Source organism: Calidris pugnax, unplaced genomic scaffold (assembly GCF_001431845.1).
Source record: "Calidris pugnax isolate Ruff unplaced genomic scaffold, ASM143184v1 scaffold304, whole genome shotgun sequence".
NCBI classification, from domain to species: domain Eukaryota; kingdom Metazoa; phylum Chordata; class Aves; order Charadriiformes; family Scolopacidae; genus Calidris; species Calidris pugnax.
The window spans coordinates 75,195-98,714 of record NW_015091068.1 but is presented as its reverse complement, the minus strand read 5'-3'; the positions used below and the strand labels follow the sequence as shown (position 1 = coordinate 98,714).

The following is a 23,520-nucleotide window of genomic DNA, read 5'->3' as shown; positions in this document are numbered from 1 at the left end:
CCAAATCTGAGCTGAAATATCCTTACATATATGTACATGTTCTTCTCATCTTAAATGTGTGAGTGGATTTGGTGAAAAAAGATTTTATATGTGGAATTTCATATCTACCATGGAACCTGGAAGAACTGCATCTGAGTATCTAGTATTGACTTTGAGGTAATGTGTTCAAATGATTGATGACTAGTTTGTTTAGGCTTTTCTTATCTCTTCATCATAGTTATTGAACACTGATATCCATCAAATTGTTTACTGAGTTAACTTGATAAAGTTAATGAGAATGAAGATCAAAGCTTCTGTTTCGGATGTGAAAAAAAGTAACTTTTTTCAAAGTATGCAATTAAACATACCCTTCCTCATTGTACATACTTCCTCGAGTAAAAGCAATGATTTTTCCTGATGCGCCTTTCTCATTTGATGTCAAAATATCAGATTATGCTCTACAATGACATAATTTTGATTTAAACAATAGATCAACATTTTTGTTTAAACATGGAAATGAAACTTTCCTGAGGTTACAGCACTTGCTATATATGCATGGACTGACGTTTCTAAAAACATGTCTGTTTCCATTGCAAACACCTCCTTGTTATGTACTCTCAGATCTTTCTACCTTACTAAATTGTTGTCAAGTTAATCACAAAGGCTCTACATTTATCATCAAGGCCCCAATACTCCTAAGTTTCTCACAAGGCTAGACGAAAACAACCTGAATTTCTTAACTTCTATGCTAGTTTTTATCTGGTCTTTAAAGAACTAAGATGTTTGAGGTGTTGAACAGTCTGCTAGAATTCTTCTGTTTTTACAGGAAGCTAAATAAAATCTTATTTCAATTTCTTAACTTCTATGCTAGTTTTTATCTGGTCTTTAAAGAACTAAGATGTTTGAGGTGTTGAACAGTCTGCTAGAATTCTTCTGTTTTTACAGGAAGCTAAAAAAAATCTTATTTCAGATTTAAAACTGTAAAACAAAAAAAAAAAGAGCATAGGTGTTCTTATTGTTAACAAAAGGAAAAAAATGGCACAATGTCAACTATGAGTTTTACATTCACTTGTAACTAACTGATTTAATTCTCCAAAATGTACCACTACCAAAGTTACTGGGTCTGAGTAATTTTTTATTGATCTCTGATAACAAGATGCACAAAGTGAAGCAATCTGCTGGACTGTACTTCAGAACAATGCATACAATACTTGCTCATGCATACTCAAAACCTGGTTCAAATGCTTTAAGTGACAAAAGTAATGTACCTTTTAATTTCATCAGTAGTAATAAACACAAGCCATTTCCACAAAAGACAGTTAAGGTTTCTGGCTTACTAGTGGATCTTTATTCTCTCAGACCAGATAATTTTTTCCTAAATGAAGTTATATTGTGTACTTCAACAGGGTTTTATATCATGCCTTTGAAACCTTTTTGCTCAGCTTCCCCCCTGTGTGGTATTTTAGATGCTGAAGTCCTGGTTTGGATCTTGCTTTTGTGGTTAGCATTTTTCTACAGCAATGGTCCTTTGTTTATAAATTAATACAGTCATATTAGAAAAGCATGAAAAATGGCCTTGTCTGAAATTCAGTTAATTCTAGGAATTTCTCCCGTAGGCTATTTTTTTAGATGCTATCCAATTCCCATTTCAAAATTCAAGAGGTAAGACAGATGTCAAAGAGAATTAAAGTGAACTGTCTTCATTCCCTGCAATTGTTACAGAGAAAGCATAGTATAACTTTAGACAACTAAAACTGAATGACATGAATTACTGTCAAACTGTTTATTCCAGACTTAATAACAATAACCAAAATTTCATTTAAACATGTAAATATTGTAGCATTCCAACTGTAATGATTATAATTCAATGTTAGCTGCCATTTGGTTATGCTATTTATGTTTGAGTTTAAACTCCCCTTTAAAATCATGCTTGTTTATCTTCGGTAGATAAGATTAGCAAGCAGTACAGTACAGTAAATATGGAATACTTTATTCACAACTATATAATTGTCTACCACAATAAAATCCTTCTAAAGATAACTTTTTCTTTTTTTTCTTTTTTTTTTTTTTATGGGCTATACACTACAGTCCCACAATCCTGGATACACAATTTTACATTTGACAACATAGTTCAACAGACAGACATAGTGATAGTGAACCAACTTGGAAAACCATACATTGATAAATGTTTTACAGTCAGAAATTCTTATGGCCATCCATCCTATCCTCCTCCTTAGCTCGGGCCACTGGATTTGAATCAATAACTCTTGCAACAAACCTGCATATTGTCTAAGAGTACATTTTTAATCTTAATTTAAAACCTTCAAATGCCTGAGAGTTGTACAGGTAGATTTTAAATTATCATTGGGAGTTGAGAAACCTTAATTTTCTCCTTTGTACAGGCAAGATACAGAATTATGCCCCTTGAGTAAGCAACAAATGTAATCGTCAGATTACACAGCATAATTTACACAAAGTTGTCCAAATGCTTGTAACTAACTTTACATCGTCTTTATTCCATGAAAAATGCCTGAAATAAAACCTGAATCATGCAGTGTTTCAGATTGTCCCCTAACTTAAAGTACACTTCAGAACTTTAAGGTGAGCTAGGGAGGTGAACATATAAAAGAAAATTGTTAATATTGTTCAATAACAATTAAACAACAATTAAATAACAATTGTTAAAATTGTTAATCACACTGCTGGCTCATGTTCAGCCAACAAACAACCAACACCCCCAGGTCCTTTTCTGCCCGGCAGCTCTTCAGCCACTCTGCCCCAAGCCTGTAACACTGCATGAGATTGTTATGACCCTAGTGCAGGATCCTCATCCCGTTGGTCTCAGCCCATCGACCCAGCCTGATTCCACCCATTTCCTGTATCTGCAGATTAACCTGAACTGCACTGAATGGTATCACTGCTGACATACCTTACTGAAAACTGTTGACAACTGTTGACTTTAAAACAAACAAACAAACAAAAATGTTCAGATTTTTTTTCTTAACTACAAAATATCCACCGCTGACTCAATAAAATACCACAGAAACAAGAACCTGGAAATTGTTACGTACTTACCCCATCCTATCACAACATACATCTGTAGCAGTCGTCTTTCAGAGAGTACAACAGTTATCAATAACGTATGCAGATAAATTCCTTCTACTAACAGCCAAAAATAATTTGCCCCAACAAAGTAGTGCATGAAAAACTGGGCAGTCCTGCAAATGGTTACAATCTGTAGAAATGAGAGATCGGGAATCATTGTTAATATATAAAAGCTCTGAAAAATCGTGCTTTTCTCTTGTGTCTTTAGCAACCGCTTTAAAACTAGCACATGACTGCGATGTAACTGTGGTTTGGTTGCATATCTCACAAGACTCTCCTTGCTGCTTAGGAGAGGCAAGAGCGGAGTGAAACAATTTAAAGGCTTCTACATTGTCAGTGGGTTTGAGTGGAGGTAGGAAAAGACAATGACAGTGTAGTCTGGGATATTGTTGTGTTCTGCATATCAGAACACAGAGTTCTTTGTTGTGATCTGCATATGAGAATTTTTACTGATGAGCTATTTATATAATAGTTACCATTAACATCTTGCAGGTAATTTTGCTTGTTGATATGGGCAAACTATATTCATACAGCATCATTCAAGTATAATAAATCCACAGTGGTTGCAAATGAGAGATGTTGTCATTCTATTATCTCAACAAGTGTAAAAAAATTAGCATATATTCTTAACACAGAAAAGCCTTTAAACTATTTTTTTTTCTCTTTTAGTGTTTTTTCCCAGCAAATACAGTTTGATAATATTGTCTCAATAGCAAGATTTGTGTGCATTGCATTGTGCTATGCATACCAAGAGTGAATAAATATAGTGTTATAGAAATGCCAAATAAATGTGTAGATTTTTTCCTAAAAACTACAGGGCCATGTTGTTTTGCTTAATGGGATATTTCTAAATATAATTATTGATTAATTCAACTTTTTAATACAAGGCTTCATATATAACCAATCTATTACAACTTATCAAATCAGATTTTTTTTTCTTGATTACCCCAAGCTTTATCAGCAAAATTTCAGCATTCAAAGCTTAACTAAAAAATCTCATCATAACTTCTTGTCATATGGCAAACTTCCAAAACGGTCACTCTTACTGCCACTAGCAGCTTACATTTGCTGTTAGCAATGAACTAACAAGTTACCTCAGGACTGAGATACAGTATCCATCCAGTTTCGTCATTTGGTCTTTTGGAGTAAATGTTGTAGTATACGGTGTCTTTTATTAGAACTGCCATGGCACGCAGGATAAAAGATGCAAATAAATTCATATGGATGTAGTTTCTTGTGCAGTGAAGTTTTCTGTGGGAGAAAAAGTAATGTATGAATCCTCTGGAATATATTTAATTTTCAGAAATAAAAAAAAATACTGTTGTATTCAAATTGTTGCCATTCATTGATTTTGCTTAGGAATTGCTTGTATAATGCTTATTAAGCAAATACAAGTTATTTACATCAGAAGCTGAGCAGCAAATTAAGTTACCTGAAAAGAAGAGTGTGCATACTCGGGTCTGTACTTTTAAAACACATGTAAATTTGTACTAACCTGAGGAAAGAAAGTATAAGGAGAGCTAATACAAGTGAGATGAGAGAAAAATAATATCCTATAGTGTACAACAACTGTAATGTGGTAAGTAATTTATGTTCTTCTTCCTAGGAACAAAGAAGAAAAATGTGTTATACATGCAGGCAGGAAGGCAGAACATGAACACAGCTCAGAAACTTTTGAGTCCAACTTCTTTGCTTTCCAAGATAGCCAATAGTGGTTTCTGATGCCTGGTCCCTATACTGCCTCATTAAATCACTGCATGACAGAGACACTTGCAGACAGCCTTAGTTTCTTTTTAGATTTGAAGGCACTCCCAGTCTCATCCCAGATTGCTTCTACACAAACACCATTCATAGCCTCATTTACAGCTAATAATTGTCATGATTACATGCATCAAATGGATCCTGGTTGTTTAACAACTGAAGAGATCAACTCACTCAACCTGTAAACACAAATGTAATTACTCTGTGTGTGGCTTGGGGACACAGTTACAGACCAGTTGTGTCTGTACAATTTTGAGAGTCAGCTTTGTCTAGTCATTGAAATCAACTGACTTCTGCCATGAGTTCAAAGGAAAAAAAAAAAAATTTTTAGAGCTATCTTAGAATGTCTTGACTGATGACTAAGAACTCAGAGGAGGAAGAAAGACACTTTCTTTTCACTTTGCTTCATTTAACATTTCTTCTTGATAAGTTGTTCCATTTATCTGCTTATGTATACCTCTCATATCTTCATAATGCTTTTCTAGCTCAAGAAAAGCTTCTCTGCAGAGGGGACATAGAGACACAGGACATTTGACTTTTATAATCTATATTTGGCCTGCAAAGATTTTCTTGGAACCTGTGTCTTCTCCTCAGTGATTTTACTGTTTTCTGTGTGAATTCTAACTACTCAGTGACAGTAGTTGTCCCTAATCAATTAATACTAATCAGTACTATCTGGATAGCACAGATGAGCTTGTGCCTGCTGGTAGAAGCTCTCTTGGAGAGGGTGAAACTGCCTAGGGAGAACAGTGTGTGTGCAGGAGATTCCCATAGCACAGCCATTAGTCACTCTGCTCCATGAAAACTTTCAAACAGGCATGAACCTAATAAAATGCATGAGTTATCACCCCAGCTGTGACAATTTTGCAACCCCAAAGCAAATGAAATCAAGCTGATTTATCCGGTCTGTGGAGATACTAGCTCTGGGTTATTTCTAGCATCTTGGGGTTTTCACTAAATACAACAAACAGGTACAAAATCACATTTAGTGGTGATAAGAAAGTTGCTAAAGCTTTCAGAGAAATTTTCTGCTACTGCACAAGATGAATTTATGTGTCTCCCACCCACCACTTTGCAATCCAGAATGGTCTACAAACCATGGAAAACTCTCAGTACTTACGAATATTTATCACACTTGTATAAATAAACTGTAAGTTTGGAAGTTCATGCACTTACTATATAAAGAGTTCTGTAAAAACTTAGTAGTACATGGGGATCCTGAATTAATAGTGTTGAATAAAGTAATCAATAAAGTAATGTTACTCAAGAAAGTAATAAACAGTAACTGTGCTCACCCAGTAAAGTAATAAAAAGGAAAAAATAATCAAGAGTAAGTAGTGCTTACCTAAGAGACTTAATTTTGATATCAGATAAATTGAACTCTATGGCAAGTTACTTCTTAGCTGAAACCAAGTTAGCTGCATACTTTACTATTATCTGAAACTCTGCTGCATTTGTTGCAAGTCCTTGCTCAGTGGTGCGGAAGGATCAGGTCCCTGTTACTGCTTAGACCATTCTTTCCCTGCCCTTCACCATGCCCAGGGTGGGAGTGGGTGGCCATTGGGCAGAGAACAGGAGCCAGGCTTCTCTGCAGCTGCAGAGCAAGAGTGCGATTCCCAGCTTCACAAACCGGAGTTGATCAGCAATTGTTTTCATTTTACCCTCAGTAGGAAGAGCTGAGTGCTGTCGAGGTGAGAGCATCTGGTTTACTCTTCGCTCAGCTCAGGGAAGCCATTTGCCCCTGCTGACAAAGTCCAGTGCTCAGGCTGCTGTATCAGACTGGGAAGGATGACATTTGCATTGTGATGATTTCCTCAGCCTGTAACTAGCTAAATTTGAAAGCACCAGTTAATGGTTCATTAAAAGGTAAAAGACTCTGGAAGCAGGGAATGAAATTATCTGGCCTTGGCAGACTACAGCAATTTGGGGCAGATGATGGGATCATAGACTAATAGAATCATAGGATTGTCTTGGCTGGGAGGGACCTTTCAGATCATCTAGTCCAACCATCAACCTAACACTGACAAAGACCATCACTAAACTGTATCTCCAAGGTCTATGTCTACCTGTTTTTTAAATACTGCCAGTGATGGTGACTCAACCCCTTACCTGGGCAGCTGTTCCAAGGTTTTGTTCCCCCTCAGCCGCCTCTTTTCCAGGCTGAACACTCCCCTCAGCCACTCCTCACAAGACTTGTGCTCCACCACAAGCTCCTCACCAGCTTCTTTGCCCTTTCCTGGACATGCTCCAGCACCTCAATGTCTTTCCTGTAGTGAGGGGCCCAAAACTGAACACGGTACTCAAGAATGCTTTGAATTTAAGTTATTTGCTTGTCAAGTTGCAGTCTTTTTCAATTTTATTAGGAGAAATTCAACTCATGAACACTGTATTCTGAACAGAAAATAATTTGTGGCATCTAAAGCAGGAATCTCCCTCCTTAATCTTTCCTCTGTTTCCATTTGGTAATCTAAATGAAATCTGAACATCTTTTGCAGGTATTCAGTGGAAATGTTTTATCGGTTACTCAAGAAGGGATCAAGAAGATTAAAGTATTAAACCACAATATAAAGCATGCTTACATTTTTTTTGAAATGATTTTTCTCAGAACATTCTGAACTATCTCTCCAAATGTCTGTGGAGTTTTCCTTTGTTTGCCAAATCCCTTCATCCAAGCAGACTCTGTATACATATCCTTCACTTCCTGAAAGTAAACAGGTTTAGTTTGAAAGGTCAAAATAAAGATTTTTGGGTTTCATACATGTTTTAAAGATTTCCCTCTTATACCACAGCAATAGACACTACCTCACCCCGACTCAAAAAAAGGAATAAAACCCACTTTTGTTTTCGACAATGTATTTTTTATATTTACATAGGACAAAGTAGGAATGCAACCTAGCAGAAATAAAATTCCAGAATATACCTGCTATTTACAAAAAATACATTGTTACTACGTTCAAAAGAAAAGCCACCTCTCACTTTATTGCTTTTTCCTCATTAAGCTCCTAAGTTCCATCACGTATGGGTAGCTCATTGCCCAGGCTGTGTGGTCTTGTAGGAGGATTGTAGATTGTAGGAGGAAGATTATATTTTGATTAGGGAATGATCTTTCTCTGAAACTCTGGTGTTTTATTTATGCACTTTGGGGTCTGATCAGCAGGTGCTGAGAACCAGTGAAACTTTCTTGGCTTTTACTGCATTGTCCTAGAATTTGCTTACAACATCAGAAGAATGATATGGGGACCCTGGTTGATGTTTGTTTTATGTTGTCCTCAGCAGCTGCCTTTCATTTATTTCTAATCAGATCTGAGCTTTTTCATTCATATGTGAATTAGAAAGTGTTTAAGGGTTGCAGCAACAGAGTTATCTCATTTTGCTCAGGATAACTGGAACTGAAACAACTGCTTTGGGAGAACAGTTTGCTGTGATAGAGCAAGAACTCTGTGTGGAGACTGGACACCGAAAAAATCTGAAAGCGCTGTTAAATGTGATCAGATACCTAATTTACAGACTACCCTAACTTTTCAGTGCTCAGGCTTGTCAATGATGACAAACCACAATAAATTTCATCCAAGCTTCCAAGACTTTCTGGTCCAAGTCCATCAGTGTCCCAGAACAGAGACAGTTATGTCTTGGAAATGGGATCAGCCATGGTAATGGGGACCACAAGGAACCCTAACCCCAATTCCACAAAATGTCTAGAAGAAACAGACGGCTGTGCTGTCTCTACTGCCTCGTCTCTTAAGGTGATGTGACATGGATGAGAATGCCAGATAATGCTGAAACACAGTAGCCCCACTGTGTTCCCTACTGTTAATTTGAAGTTTCATAACCTGGTGCAATGTCTTACATCTTGCTTCTGTAGAAAGATAGACAGAAAAAGAGGAAAAAGTAGTTTCCATTAAACCGAGGGAAAGAAGATGCTTTTATGTTTATGATAAAGAGCCCAATTTGTTCTAGATGGTTGGCAGAAGCAGTTATTTGTGAGACTAGATAGCAGCTGGGTCTCTTTATGTTTAACAGCACAAAAAAGGACAAATGATGATGCTACAGAACAAACCATGTGTAAGCTGGCCTAGAGAAAGCTAGGATAAACCACCTATAGCATTCTCCCATAAACTAAAGAACTTGTACACAATTGGTCCTTCCAAGTGCTATTAGAAATGCAGCTAAGAATGCCACATGTAGCTAAGAAAGGTTGCGTAGCAGGATTCAGAAATGTCAGACTGCAGTGATAGAAAGTCTTTTCATTTCTTTAGGAGAAAGGGAATGTTTTTTGCTTTCAGACAGTTTTGCTCCTTCAGATATCATTCTTTTTTCCTTCCTGAGAGCCTTCCTGCTCTAATCCCTCCAGGAAAAGGCTTCTTGGAAAGCTTGTTTTTTCACCACACCACTTTGCTCATGGTGCAGTATGTCCTACTGGAGGGCTGACTGCTTGGGCTGCTGTTTTGATTGGCTATTCCAGTTTTCTAGGACAGAGCTTCATATCTGGGGTCAGTGGGGACCTAGAAGTTGAACTTCAGAAGCTGAAAAGCAAATCTGTTACTGCCAATAAAGGCCTGGCAGTACAGTTACGTGATCTTGGAAATGTTCCTTTATAGCAGATAATATGGAGCTGTAACAAGCACAGATGGAGTAAAAGAGTAAATAATTAAACACCAACAATTTTGTTCCTCAATTCAGAAAAGAGCTGAAAAGAGGTGAGACAAGAGAGCCCTCAGACACTCCAAAGAACACTGGGACAAGAGAGACCAGCACCATCTGTCCTTTAGCTGGATTTGCAGCATAAACTCGAAGAGAAGTTACCACTTCCACATTACCATTTTCCAACCATGGCAAATATGAAGGACAAGGAACAGAGACATTTCCTGGGGGTGAGTGAGGCCAGCAAACAAATTGATCAAATGTCCCATTACAATGTATTCCTGGGGAGAGAAGCAAATAGAAGTTTTACCAAAAGTTGTTCAGACAATGGACAATCATGAAAGTCACTGTATACTGTTCAGGTAACATGCAAGATACTCCAGCATATTTACAAGATATAGCAGATAAACTTTGTGCATTCACTGTGGCTGATAACCTTCTTCCTTAGATCTATACAATAGCAGTAGGTTTTACATGCGTTATTACGATAAGCGTATTACTCAAAATTGTCCTGAGGCCTCTGTTGTCCAAATACAACAGACAGATTGTACCTGTGCTCTCACTCACCGGTTTTGGTACATGCCACAGATTTTTTGCTGGTAAAGGGAAGATGTTCCACCTTTCATGACCCCTGTGACACTGGTTCTCAGCTCAGATCACTGCCAGCTTCTGGGAGAATAACTCCTCTTAGTCTTTGGGCAATAGAGATTAGGGACATGGTAATATCTCAGACTAATTCAGTTCTAAGTTTCACAGGTATCACATCACTCACAGGACTTAAGGTTAATATTTGATAATGCAGAATTGAAATGGTGCAATCAGGTTAAGTAGGATAAAATAAAATGCATTGATGGCTGTACTAGTCTCTTGTTTAGTTTCTGTGTGTCTTCTAGGACAAGCTGGAGTTCTTCTCTTTTAACTTGAATGCTTTTGCTCATCCAAAAGGGGGAGAGGGAGAGAAGGGGAGGGGAGAGAAGGGGAGGGGAGGGGAGGGAAGGGGAAGCAGAGAATGAAAAACTAGAAAAATGAATGCTTCAGCTATACCCTGGATGTAGCCCAGGATCTGACTGACTCTTGCTGCAATGCAATGATGATGTACACTCAGATTGTTGTCCACCAGGGCCCCCGGGTACTTTCAGCAAGGCTGCTCACCAGCCACACAGACTCCAGCCTGTACTGAGCTCTTCGTTTATGTCTTTGTTAAACTTCATACAATTCTTACTAAGCCCACTCTTCTAGCCTGTCCAGATGTCTGTGTAAGATGGTTCTGCCTTCTGATGTGTCCACCTCACCACCCAGTTCGGCCTCATCAGCAAACTTTGTGAGGGTGCTTTCAATGCCATTGTGCTCAGATCATTTATGAAGATGTCGAACAGCGTGGGGCCCAGTACTGATCCCTGGGGGACTCCACTTGTGACAGGCTGAAAAAAACAGGCTGAAAAAACCACAGGATGAAAAAACCATTTTTCATCACTGTTTGAGTCTTGTCTGTTAGTTTGCTACCCATGTTGCAACTCTCCATCCAGTCTGTACCTTGCCAGCTTGTCCAGAAGGGCAGCTATGGGAAGCAGTGTCAAATGCTTTGCTGAAGTCCAGCAAAACAGCATCCACTGCTCTCCCCATGAGTGTGTCACTTGCACGTATGAGCAGAGACCTATCCATAGCCAGTGAGTACAAAATATAGAACATAGTTTAAATCTTAATCTTTCCTTGGTGACGCAGTCACCTCTCTCCTAGCTACTTGAACTTTCCCAGCTACTCAAACCAAGCCCGTGTCATCCTTTCCTGAAGACAGACCTCTAGCTGAGCAGAGATTATACTTTTAAGAGTGAAACAATCATCACAGATTATAAGCTCCCCTTTTGCCAAACAGCATAAAATTTAGAGCACTCAATGAGAGATAAGAGGTGTTCCTCCTTCTGCCACTTAGCAGGAGAAGACAGTGTCCTCTGAAGCTATGCTTTCTTCAGCAAAGAATCCAACAGCTGTGGAGAATAAATCAGGTACTTAAAGCTAATGGTTATAATTGCCAGATGAACACAACGACTGGTCCCTGTGTCTTAGTTTATTAACCTAATGACTGTATCACAAAATGCATAAGCAGTCCTGTGGGAAGCGAGCAGCTCCCCAGCTGCCCTGACTAAGCAGAAACCAGACTCTGTCCTGTCTCGTGTTTTGAGTTCTTTTCTGCCATGGCTCATTTTCTAAAGTACAGAAATGTGAAACATCGTTTCCCTGGATGGTCCGTTCTCCTGAGATTAGCATAATTTCTAGGAATTTGTGTTTGACTTTGTTCAGGCTGAAAAGGGAAGTGAAATCTGGTATCCTTCATACAAAGGATGGGATTCTTACCAATAATGGGTAGCAGCTACCTCTTGACCAGGCACTCAGTGCCACACCATAGTGATAGCTCAGTACCAGCTGTTCAATGGTTCTCTTCTGTATATGATCTAGTTTTAGATATAGGAACCTAACATGTTTCAGGACAAAAAGAGCCATTAACTTCATGATTACATGTTTGCATATCTTGTTACAAATGATTGTTCTACATTTAGAACTTATCAACAGGCAAACACTTTTGCAAAGCAGGTAAAAGAATATTTGTATATTCATCAATGTTACTTAACACATTGACTTATTGCACTGTTTGTTTCCTTACCGGTATCAACAGTTGATTCCTGAAGCATTTTCAAGCATTCTTGTTTATATTTGTTCCATCCAGTAGTGGTTTTTTTCAGCAGAGATCCTTTGGCCTGTGAGTGAAAATACTGATCACGAGGAAAATCAGTTAGAACTTCATGGTCTTTTAGCGGCAGGTTTCTTTCTATTATAAGAAATTTAATAGGAGAAGAGAGGAAAGAATGGAGGAATAGTAGGTAAGCAGGGAGATTAAAGACAGAACCCTTCCTTCTCCAGGAAACTATTAGTGAAATTTCTTCAGTTGCTGTCTTTGCCTGAGCAAGAAACGTATTGCCATGGTGCTATAGTACCACGGAAATCTATTCAAGTTGTGTAAAGTCCCTTTTAAAAATTCCACACAGAAATTTAATTGCTAGGACCTGTGAAGGTGCACCAAAACCATTGTCATTTCATTCCTCCTCTGTAGAAAATGGATGCTTATCTTCACAAATTTTACAGTCATTCCAGGCTCTTTACAGTCAATTTTTGCTAAGGTTAGCTAATATCTCTCATGTATTTAAGTTTCTGCTAGATTGATTTAGGAATCTGATTGATAATTTTGATGACTGATTGATATTTTTAGAATAATAGAATCATAGAATGGTCCAGGCCAGAAGGGACGTCCAAAGGTCATCTAGTCCAACCTCCCCAGAGTCAGCAGGGATACCCCCCTCTAGACCAGATTGCCCAGGGCTTTGTTGAGCCTCACCTTGAATATCTCCAGGGAAGGGGCCTTAACTACCTCCCTGGGCAACCTGTTATAGTTTTCCACCACCCTCATAGTAAAGAACTTTTTCCTAATATCCAATCTAAATCTGCTCTTCTCCAACTTAAAGCCATTGCCCCTCGTCCGGTCACTGCAGGCCTTTGTAAACAGAATCTCCCCAGCCTTCCTGTAGGACCCCCTCAGGTTCTGAAAGGCTGCTATTAGGTCTTCCAGGAGCCTCCTCTTCTCCAGGCTGAACAACCCCCACTCCCTCAGCCTGTCCTCATAGCAGAGGTGCTCCAGCCCCCTGATCATCCTCGTGGCCCTCTTCTGGACCTGTTCCAACAAGTCCATGTCCTTTCTGTATTGAGGGCTTCAGACCTGCACACAGAACTCCAGGTGAGGTCTCACCAGAGCGAAGTGGCAGAATCACCTCTCTGGATCTGCTAGCAACACTTCTTTTGATGCATCCCAGGATTTAATTGGCCTTCTGGGTTGCAAGTGCACACTGCCTGCTCATGTCCAGCTTCTCAACCATCAGCACCCTTAAGTCCCTTTCGTCAGGGCTGCTTTCTAATACCTCATCCCCTAATCTTACACCTTATCCATGTAAAGATTGCAATTGTCCTGAGGGGACTCTCATATTTTAACTTGCTTTCTGTAAATATCCATCTTTCTGACACATCTTTATCACACAACACTCTGACTGCTGAGACCTTTAAGATGGCCATAGTTGATAATTACTGTTTAGGAAAGGAATGGCTAAAAATAAGAGAATTAAATGCAAAATTACTTGGTGACATGTTAGATTTGGGCTGTTGAAGAAATGCCCAATCAGGAGCAAAGCAGTTAAGTACCAGTGTGGTGACTTGATCATTATTTATCCAGGGAAAACAACATCAGCCTAAGCAGTCTCTGTGTAATATGCCAGCTGGTGTCCTGAAACCAGGGCTTTGAGAGATGGACAAGTAGTCAAAAAACATTGTCACTATTAAGTCACCAAAAATGAAAAATTCACTACTGGTTGAAAACATTATGAATTGTAATGACCAAATTTTGGAGAGCAGACTAAATATAAATTTTCTAAGACGTAACAATCCTTATGTCAAAGAATGGTTTTCAGATCTCCAGGGAAAATAAAGTTCCTTTTGTCTGGACAACACCCTTTTGGAAACCACCTTTCACACATATGTGGTTGCCCTGAGCTTGTCTGGGCTTGTTGTGTCAAGAGAGAAATAACCAGGACATTGTATGGCTGTGAACTTCACCTGTATCTTTCTCATTATTGGAAAAATATAGAAAATCAAATTTATTTACTTTAAAAACAAGAACAGTAAAGACTACTGTTACATGAGACCATTCTTTCATGCATGTTTTTGATGTGTAAAATGTTGCCTGCCCAACACTCTGCTTTTAGTCTCTCCGCTAATTTCCAAACACCCTACTTTAAATTCCAGGGAACAGAAAGACTATAATTATTCTTCCTTTGATGGGCTTGGAAGATAAGGAGAGAATATTTACAGCAGCCATGAGAAAGGAATGCATGTTTCCAAAATAAAAAGCATCTTGACATTTCCCTCATGTAGGCCTCAAAATTCTGGGAGCCAGGGGAGATTCTTCAGACACTCCTGGGTCAGTGAACCTCATTTGAAGAGGCAAAGAGATGGAGATGACGCATTTGTAGAAAAGAATGCTTAATTTAAATGATAACACTTCAGTTTCTAATAAACAAATGCATTAAACATCCAAGGAAATACAAGTAATGCCTCACAGTGGCTACCTGGCTGCTTGTTTGGTTCCATGCCTGGAGACTAGGCTGATACACAGTCATGAAGAAGCTCACTCAACAAGAGCGATGAGCAGTTAAGAAATTAATGACAGTTTCACATCATTTCCTTATGTAATTGCCTGTTTCTGCAAAGTTGCAGGCAAAGTCAGATAGCCAATACTGGGTCACTGTTGGTGTAAATATCTGTGTGATGCTTGATTTTCTGTCATAAGACTTTCTGATGAAAAAAAAAACAAATCAAGTCTTTATATAACCAGAGCTACACCTGACAGAAAAAGAAGTTGAGCTGTCAGCTGACCTCAAAAATTAACTTGAATTGTAGTTAAAAGAACATACAAAATAAATTATTAATCAAAAAAATATGGAAATGATTGGAAATTAACAGGGAAGCAGAAAACGCCCAGTGAATAGGGGCCATTTAGACAGAATCATAGAACAGTTTGGGTTGGAAAAGACCTGTAAAGCTCATCTAGCTTAACCTCCCTCCAATGAGCAGAGACATCTTCAACTGGATTACATTGCTCAGAGCCCGGGATGAGGCATGTAAAATCTCCTTGGGCAACCTGTCCGAGTGTCTCACCACCACCACAGTAAAGATTTTTTCCCTAATATCTAATCTAAATCACCCCTCTTTCAGTTTTAAACTGTTACCCCTTGTCCTATCACTACAATCGCTCATAAAGAGCCCTGTCCCAGCTTTCCTGGAGCCCCTTTAGGGACTGGAAGGGGCTCTAAGCTCTTCCTGGAGCCTTCTCTTCTCTGGGCTGAACACCCCCAATTCTCTCAGCCTGTCCTCGCAGCAGAGGGGCTCCAGCCCTTGCATCATTTCTGTGGCCTCCTCTGGTCCCACTCCAACAGGCCCATGTTCTTCTGATGTTGGGGACCCCAGAGCTGGATGCAGCACTGCAGAGGGATGTTTCATGAGACGTCTCATGAGAGTAGAGGGAGAGAATGACCTCCCCTGACCTGAGGGCCATGCTTCTTTTGATGCAGACAAGGATTCTTTTGTTGCAGCTTACAGGTTGGCTGCGACAGCATTGCCTGTTCATGTCCAGCTTTTCATCCACCAGTACACCCAAGTCCTTCTTCTCAGGGCTGCTCTCCATCCTTTCATCCCCCAGCCTGTATTGGTATGGAGGCCTTCCCCAACCCAGGCACAGGACTCTGCACCTGGCTTTGTTGAACCTCATGAGATTCACATGGGCTCACTTCTCAAGCTTGTCCAGGTCTCTCTGGATGGCATCCTGTCCCTCAGGCATGTCAACCACACCACTCAGCTTGGTGTTGTCTGCAAACTTGCTGAGGGTACCCTTGATCCTGCTGTCTATGTCATTCATGTAGATGTCGTAGGGTGCTGAGACACTGGAACAGGCTGCCCAGAGAAGTTGTGGATGCCCCATTCCTGGAAGTGTTCAAGGCCAGGCTGGATAGGGCTTTGAGAGACATGGTCTAGTGGGAGGCGTCCATCCCCACGACAGGGGTGCTGGAACTAGGTGATCTTTAAGGTCCCTTCCAACTCTAACTATTCTATGATTCTATGTTAAGTAATACTGGTCCCAATACAGACCCCTGAGGTACAATACTAGTCATTAATCTCTACCTGCACATTGAGCCATTGACCCTCTGGATGCGGCCATCCAACCAATTCCTCATCCACCAAACAGTCCACTCAAATTCGTGTCTCTCCTATTCAGAGAGAAACATGTTGTGAGGGACCATGTCAAAGGCCTTGCATAATTCTAGACAGATGACATCTGTAGCTCTTCCCTTGTCCACTGATGTAGTCACTCCATTACAGAAGGGCAATAGGTTAGTCAGATGAACTTGCCCTTGGTGAAGCCATGCTGGCTGTCTTGAATCACGTGCCTTAGCATAGCTCCTAGTAGGATCTGTTCCATGATATTCCCAGGCAATGAGGTGATGCTGACAGGTCAGTAGTCCCCAGGGTCCTCCTTTCTACATTTTTAAAAATGGGTGCAATGTTTCCCCTTTTCCAGTCATGAGGAACTTCACCTGGCTGCCATGACCTTTCAAATATCATGGAGAAAGTCTTGGGAACTGCAGCAGCCAATTCCCTCAGGAGTTTGGGATGCATCTTGTCAGGTCCCATAGGCTTCCATATATTCAAATTCCTCTGGTGGTCACGAACTTGATCTTCTCTTACAGTGGAAGGGACTTTTCTCCCTGAGTCTCTGCCCTGTGGTCCATCCACTTGAGAGGCGTGGGAAGAGAGGCTGCCAGTGGAGACTATGTGCTTCAGTATTTTCATTGTCCACAGTTTACCAGTCTTGTTAATTTTGGGAGGTACGCTTTCTTTGACCTTCCTTTTCTGGTTGACATGCCTGTAGAAGTCCTTATTACTCTTTGCATCCTTTGCCATGTACAGCTCCAGCTGTACCTTGGCTTTCCTGACTCCATCCCCACCCAACTGGGCAGCGTCACTATACTCTTCCCAGGATTCCTGTCCCTGCTTCCACTGCCTGTACATTTCTGTTTAACCAGCAGGTCTTGACTCAGCCATGCCGGTCTCTTGCCCTCCATTACAGACCTAATGCAACATTTTATGTCAGGACCTTCTGAGAACCGATATTTAGTTGTAGAAATATAGTGATGTGAGCCACCTCTAGACAATGTTGCAGTACAGGAGATTATTGGCATTTCTGGAGTTGTACATACAAGGGTACATGTTGAAAAGGGGTAAAAGGTAATATTAATGTGTAGTGTTTGTCCCTGGTGCAACTCTGCCTTTATAGTATGACTGACTATGACGGTCATGCCTCAAGATAGAGAGTGATTAATTTGCAAGCTTTAAGAAAAGTGTTGGAGTGGCCTTAATCATTAAACTAAAAGACTAAGAAATCCCCATAGATTTGTCTTATCAATGAAATCACAGAATCTTCTAGGTTGGAAGGGACCTTAAAGATCATCTTGTCCAACCGTCAACCTGACTGACAAAAACAGACACCCGCACAACAAACAAGAAGCATCACCATCACTAAACCATACCTCCCAGCACTACATCAACCTGTCTTTTGAACACCTCCAGGGATGGTGCCTCAACCACCTCCCTGGGCAGCCCATTCCAATGTCTGATAACCCTTTCAGTGAAAAAATTTTTCCTAATATCCAGCCTGAACCTCCCCTGGCGTAACTTGAGGCCATTTCCTCTCCTCCTGTCACCTGTGACTTGAGAGAAGAGACCGACCCCCACCTCTCTACACCCTCCTTTCAGGTAGTTGTAGAGAGCAATAAGGTCTCCCCTCAACCTCCTCTTCTCCAGGCTGAATAACCCCAGCTCCCTCAGCCTCTTCTCATAAGACTTGTGCTCCAGACCCCTCACCATCTTTGTTGCCCTTCTCTGGACCCACTTAAGCACCTCTATATCTTTTTTATGGTAGGGGGCCCAAAACTGGACACAGCCCTCGAGGTGGGGCCTCACCAGTGCCGAGTACAGGGGGACAATCACCTCTCGGGCCCTACTCACCACACTGTTCCTAATACAGGCCAGGATACTATTGGCCTTCTTGGCCACCTGGGCACACTGCTGGCTCCTGTTCAGCCAACAGTCGACCAACACCCCCAGGTCCTTTTCTGCCAGGCAGCTCTCCAGCCATTCTTCCCCAAGCCTGTAGTGCTGCATGGGGTTGTTGTGACCCAAGTGGATGACCCGGCACTTGGCCTTGTTGAACCTCATCCTGTTGGTCTCAGCCCATTGATCCAGCCTGTCCAGATCCCTCTGCAAAGCCTCTCTACCCTCCAGCAGGTCGACACTGCCACCCAGCTTGGTGTCCTCTGCGAACTTACTGAATAATGATAAATAATGATAAATACTGAATAATGATAAATATATCTTCAACAGCAAACCATGATGACTCGAATGGCAGCAACTTGTGAATTGATCATTGCCTATTTACACAGGGACTACGAAAAGAAGCTAAAAAAGCAAGCTTGCTGTTCGCATATGACTGTTCCATCTGCAGTGGTCTCTACTCTCTCTGGGGAAAATCTATAAGGACATATGGGTAGAAAAAGGCTGAAGAATGCTTGCAGTGCCTTGCAATGAGGAAAATAAACTTTCTTTCACTTCTTGGCTTGAAAGGGACTGATGCAGGTGCCCCACACAAAGGACTTCAGTGTTTTCTGCAGTGGGCATCCTATTACAGCTCTTCTGCATTAAGTGCACTAGAGAGCTTTTCACTGTCCAGTAAGAAAGCAAACTGTGTGGGCTGGGAGTATGGCACTAGCCTTAAGATGGAAGGGGAAATTAAGGAAGTGGGACACCTTGATGTTGTATGTCTGTTTAACTAAGTGAAAAGTACTAGAGGAAAAAATCATTGAGACAGGTTTCCTCTGTATCATACACCAATATCGCTTATTATTTTTCAGAGAGGGGTGCAGGTTCTCTCAGAAAGAGGAGGGTCTGCAGTCTGGATCAATGTAAAGAACACAGCAGTCACTGCTGAGATCACGGGGGCTTTTCCTCCTTTTGCCACATGTGGGAGAAGGCCCACTCCTGTGGGTGTGTTCAGAAAAGGACCTTCAACTTGCTGTTTGCATCTGTGGGTCTGTGATTACAAATTGCAGTGAGGTTTTAGTATGATCTAAGTTTTGAGCTACTCAGTGCTATCAAAATTTGGATACAATGCATGCTTACTAGTGGAAGTACAAGTTTGCAAGTAAATTTACAGTGATTTCAAACAGTGGCAACATGCAGCTCAGCATTGCATTTGATCTCAGTTTCATGTTCCAGTTGACATTCAGCCAGTAGCATTTAAACAAGACTTCTGACTCATAAGAAATTAAACCCCAATGTGCAAGACAGAAGCTCAGAAAGTCCACCACCTTTTGCCCTACACTGGACATTTCTTCATTTCAGGCTACATGAGGTTTCAGTGGTACCAAATGAACGACCTCAGTCTGCAAGCCTGGCACCCCATTTGCACCAAAGTTCACCCATACTGAAACATAATTAAACTTCCCTGGAAGGATTTCTCAATTCATTTTGTTTGCTCAGAGCCCCCCAAAGTGCACCAGGATGACACCGCTGTTTAAAAATATGTTGGATGCAGCAGAAAACATGGCCTGAGGCTCTTGCTTAGGAAGTGGATTGTAATAATAATAAACCTCCAAGGTTGCAAACAGACTGGTTTAAATTTTTTTTTTCATAACTGACCACAGTATAATCAGGATTTCACCCTTTTTATTTCTTATTCTAAGCTAATCGTGAAATTAATTTTTTTTCTTTATTCAGACTATGCTATTGCAGACAGGAGAAAAATTCAATTTAGGTATAAACAAGAAATAGGAACTTAAATACTTGCTTATTCTTTCAGTCACAATCCTGGTTTATTCTGATTGATATTTTTTGCATAGGTGTTTGCTATAATACATGGATATAGTGATTTATGATTGTTTTCTCTTTATATTTTTCTCATTAAATACAACTTAAATAAATATAACACATATTTCTTTAAACAAGTTAGAGTAATCACTATGGCAAAGTAATTCACTGTGATTTAGTCTTCTAAAGTTTTGATCTCATGGGAGATTTTCTGTTAGCATTGATGGAACCAGTGCTTTGGTTAAGTGCTTTACTACATCTTAGTATTTTTTTAAATTTATCAAAATCAAGTTTGTTATTAATAAACAATAATGATGATATAGAAACATAAGTGAAAATTTCCTTGAAGTGAATTATACTAAGATATTTAGATATTGAATACCTAAACCTCTTCCAAATTATAAGACAATATAGACAAAGATAGACAAAAATATAGACTAAGAAGCAAGATTTCAGATTTCTTTCTAGATTTAGAAAAATCAAAGTGAATAGTTTTGTAAATCTCCACAAGAAATAAAAGTAGAAATCACATACAGATTTACTAGGCTTCGATAATAATCTGAGGTGCATAATGAAACACCAGATTTCACAAATATCAGATTCAATGCTCACCCCTCATGCAAGTCAAAGGCTAAAAGAGTGCTGGAAACAAAGCAAAGCTGATTTTATAACAGGGGAAAACCAGTAGAAAATAAACATGATTCACAATGGTATTGATATCTGGTAGGAAAATTGAAAAATAAATATAATTCAATACTGAAAAATATTGATATGAAAAGACACTGTATAAATGGATGTATGCACAATTTATTCACTGACAATTTATTCACATTAAGTGACATAGCCAGAGTGAGTTCTAATACAAAACTCTGCAGCTTCTTAGTGAACATTTTCCATTATTAGTTTTTAATAAACATAAATTATTATATCAACTATTTTTGAAACAAACATGTTGTTTGTGAACACTAAAATATTATTTGATAGGAATCCACTTTTATACTGTCCATTATTAATTATTGAATTAGCTTACCTGTTTCACTAGAAACAGTATCATGACAGAGCTGGCAGGTGCAGGAGATATTCTGGACCAGAGTCCCATGCTGGAACAGAGACCAAAAAGCGTCACTGTGCTCATTCTAATAAACTTGTCCCCAGTATGCTGCGATTTCACTCTACTATAGATCAATTATATCACCCTCTCCTGTGAAAAAAAAAAAAAAAAATAAAAATATCTTCTTTTATGAGTGCAACTGTTTCATGAATCTTCTTACAAATAAGTGGAAAGTCTACTAAAGTGTCCAGGCTTGCTAGACTCCAGCTACATTTTAGGTTTTTTTGATTAAAGGCAGAGAGAATTTACTCTAAACTTCACACTCCTGTGAAAAAAAAAAAAAAAAAGTAAAAATATCTTCTTTTATGAATGCAACTGTTTCATGAATCTTCTTACAAATAAGTGGAAAGTCTACTAAAGTGTCCAGGCTTGCTAGACTCCAGCTACATTTTAGGTTTTTTTGATTAAAGGCAGAGAGAATTTACTCTAAACTTCACAGAAAGTCTGCTTACTGTAGCTTGTCCTTTAGCCAATAAGAAGTCAGAAAACTATTAAAACATTAAGAGGCCGATCCCATTCCCTTGAAACTCCATGGGACTTTTGCCCATGATTTTGCAAGAATGCAGTCCAGCTCCATAAATAAATGTGTATATTTATACACACCTCATGAAATCATTAAAAAAATGCCTTAGAAGACAGAAAAACTTTATGTAGGAAGCTAGCTGAATCTAGCTGGCTGTTAGGAAGCAGTTCAGCTGATTTTATTCTTTCTGATCATGTTTGTTAAATATGCACAGACAGTGCAGGATTGTGGAGAATCTAAATGTACAAAAAATGATGTTACCAGCAGATAAATTTTTATTACAATTCCTGTGACATTCAATGTTTTTTCACAGCTTCTGCTGTGAGGCTGAAGAGACCGCCAATTAATTTCAGCTTTAATTTTCAAAAAATGGTTTGTAACTTTTCTAGTTGCAGATAAAAACCTGAAAACTTTAATAAATCCATGTGTTATACAGACTTATGGAATAAAACTATTTATAATATAATAATTTTAGGGTCTAGCTTACGATTGTCATGCTTTGAGTTGGCAGTATGGAGAGTCTAGAAGATATTGCCTCTTCCACTTCCAAGAGAAATGAGATTTGTGGCTATTTGTACCAGAGGATGACTTGTGCCCATCCCAGAACTCACAGGCATCTTGAGCAGCTAAGCTGGAGAACAGCCAGAGGTGCAACACTAGGACTGTGGACCCATCAGTAGCCCATCAGTAGTAGTTTTCAATGCCAGACATGGATTAAACCCAAACTGTGTGGCAGATACACCCTGCAGCACACCCCATCAACCTGGCCTGGAGTGTGACCTGTCTTCCTCTATACATACATGCTAAAACTTTCTTCTGAAGGAATCCAAGAGGTGGAAGGGCATGATGTCTACCCATGACTCTACATGAAGTCTGCATGTGGCAAAAAAGAGTATATGGACATGGTGTATGGAAGTGCTCTGGGGATAAGTATTTCAGTGTGGAAATGCATCCAGCCCACTCTAGAAGCCTGGCAGTAAGGACACTACTGTGCCTCCTGGGTGAATGTGTCAGTATACAGATTCCTCCTTGTCACACCTCAGGGCAACTCTGGATAGAGAAGCACTTCAAAGCCTCTGTAGCAATTGCTTGTCTGTGTATTGCTACGAAGGATAAAAGTACATTTTCTAATGATCATGTGAGTAAGATCGGCTCTGTAGCTGGTTAAAACCAGGAGACCTGAATAGTGCTCTGGCATCAGAGCTGTTTTGAGATCACTATATGAAATGTCCTATTGCTCAATAAACCCTGAGGTCTGCCTAGACTCTACATGAGCCCATCCACAGGGTCTCCTGCAGTACATCCTCACTACCACTCAGTTGCATGCAAGTCTTCTCATCTTCTCCACTGATAGCTAGCACCCAGCAGCTGAGGCTCTGTTTGAGTTTTTGACTCTACAAGTCGCTAGTTTTTACCTACTCACTTTAAAAAATCATCTGAAGCTTAAGCTTGAACAAGCTCTGTGGCCCCCTTCTAGAGTTAGCATTACCCAGGACTATGTCAGTGCAGGAGGCCCACATTAAAGTATCCCCATATTGTAATTACACTAATAAATTGTGGCACTAGGTGGTAAAGACAGAATGCAGAGCTGAAGTTTGAATTTCTGAGTTATTGTTCAGAGTTTTTACTAGAACAATGTAAATCAGCCTGGCTGAACATTAGCCACAGCTGCCTACCCTCATTCACTCTCAACTTTACTGCAGCAAAAATCACTGAATATAACACTTTGTTTGAAGGAAGGTCAAGATAATCTATTTGCTCCCATTTTATTTATTTTCTTTTTTCACAGTATGTCAGATCTAACCAATAAATGCTCATGCAATACATTTCTCCTGTTACATAGGGCATTCTTACATGGCAAATTGATTTAAAAATTTGTGATAGC

At 39.7% G+C, this 23,520-nt stretch overlaps 1 protein-coding gene across 4 annotated transcripts in view; it reads right to left on the bottom strand.

Annotated features, from left to right (window-relative positions):
• The window catches only part of GLP2R (glucagon-like peptide 2 receptor), a 44,979-nt gene extending 23,403 nt beyond the window's left edge, over positions 1-21,576 (bottom strand). For 3 of the 4 annotated variants that reach the window (XM_014956986.1, XM_014956988.1, XM_014956990.1), the window contains exons 1-8: positions 21,565-21,576; positions 21,032-21,202; positions 12,146-12,254; positions 9,663-9,767; positions 7,425-7,546; positions 4,580-4,686; positions 4,179-4,335; positions 3,055-3,214 (exon numbers count right to left, since the gene is read on the bottom strand). In XM_014956986.1, coding sequence (XP_014812472.1) covers positions 3,055-3,214; positions 4,179-4,335; positions 4,580-4,686; positions 7,425-7,546; positions 9,663-9,767; positions 12,146-12,254; positions 21,032-21,136 — 865 coding nt within the window. In that variant the 5' untranslated portion in view covers positions 21,137-21,202; positions 21,565-21,576. Of the gene's footprint in view, positions 1-3,054; positions 3,215-4,178; positions 4,336-4,579; positions 4,687-7,424; positions 7,547-9,662; positions 9,768-12,145; positions 12,255-21,031; positions 21,277-21,564 lie in introns of those variants that run through there. The other variant, XM_014956987.1, reaches the window with a different exon arrangement.
• Positions 21,577-23,520: the final 1,944 nt, after the last annotated feature.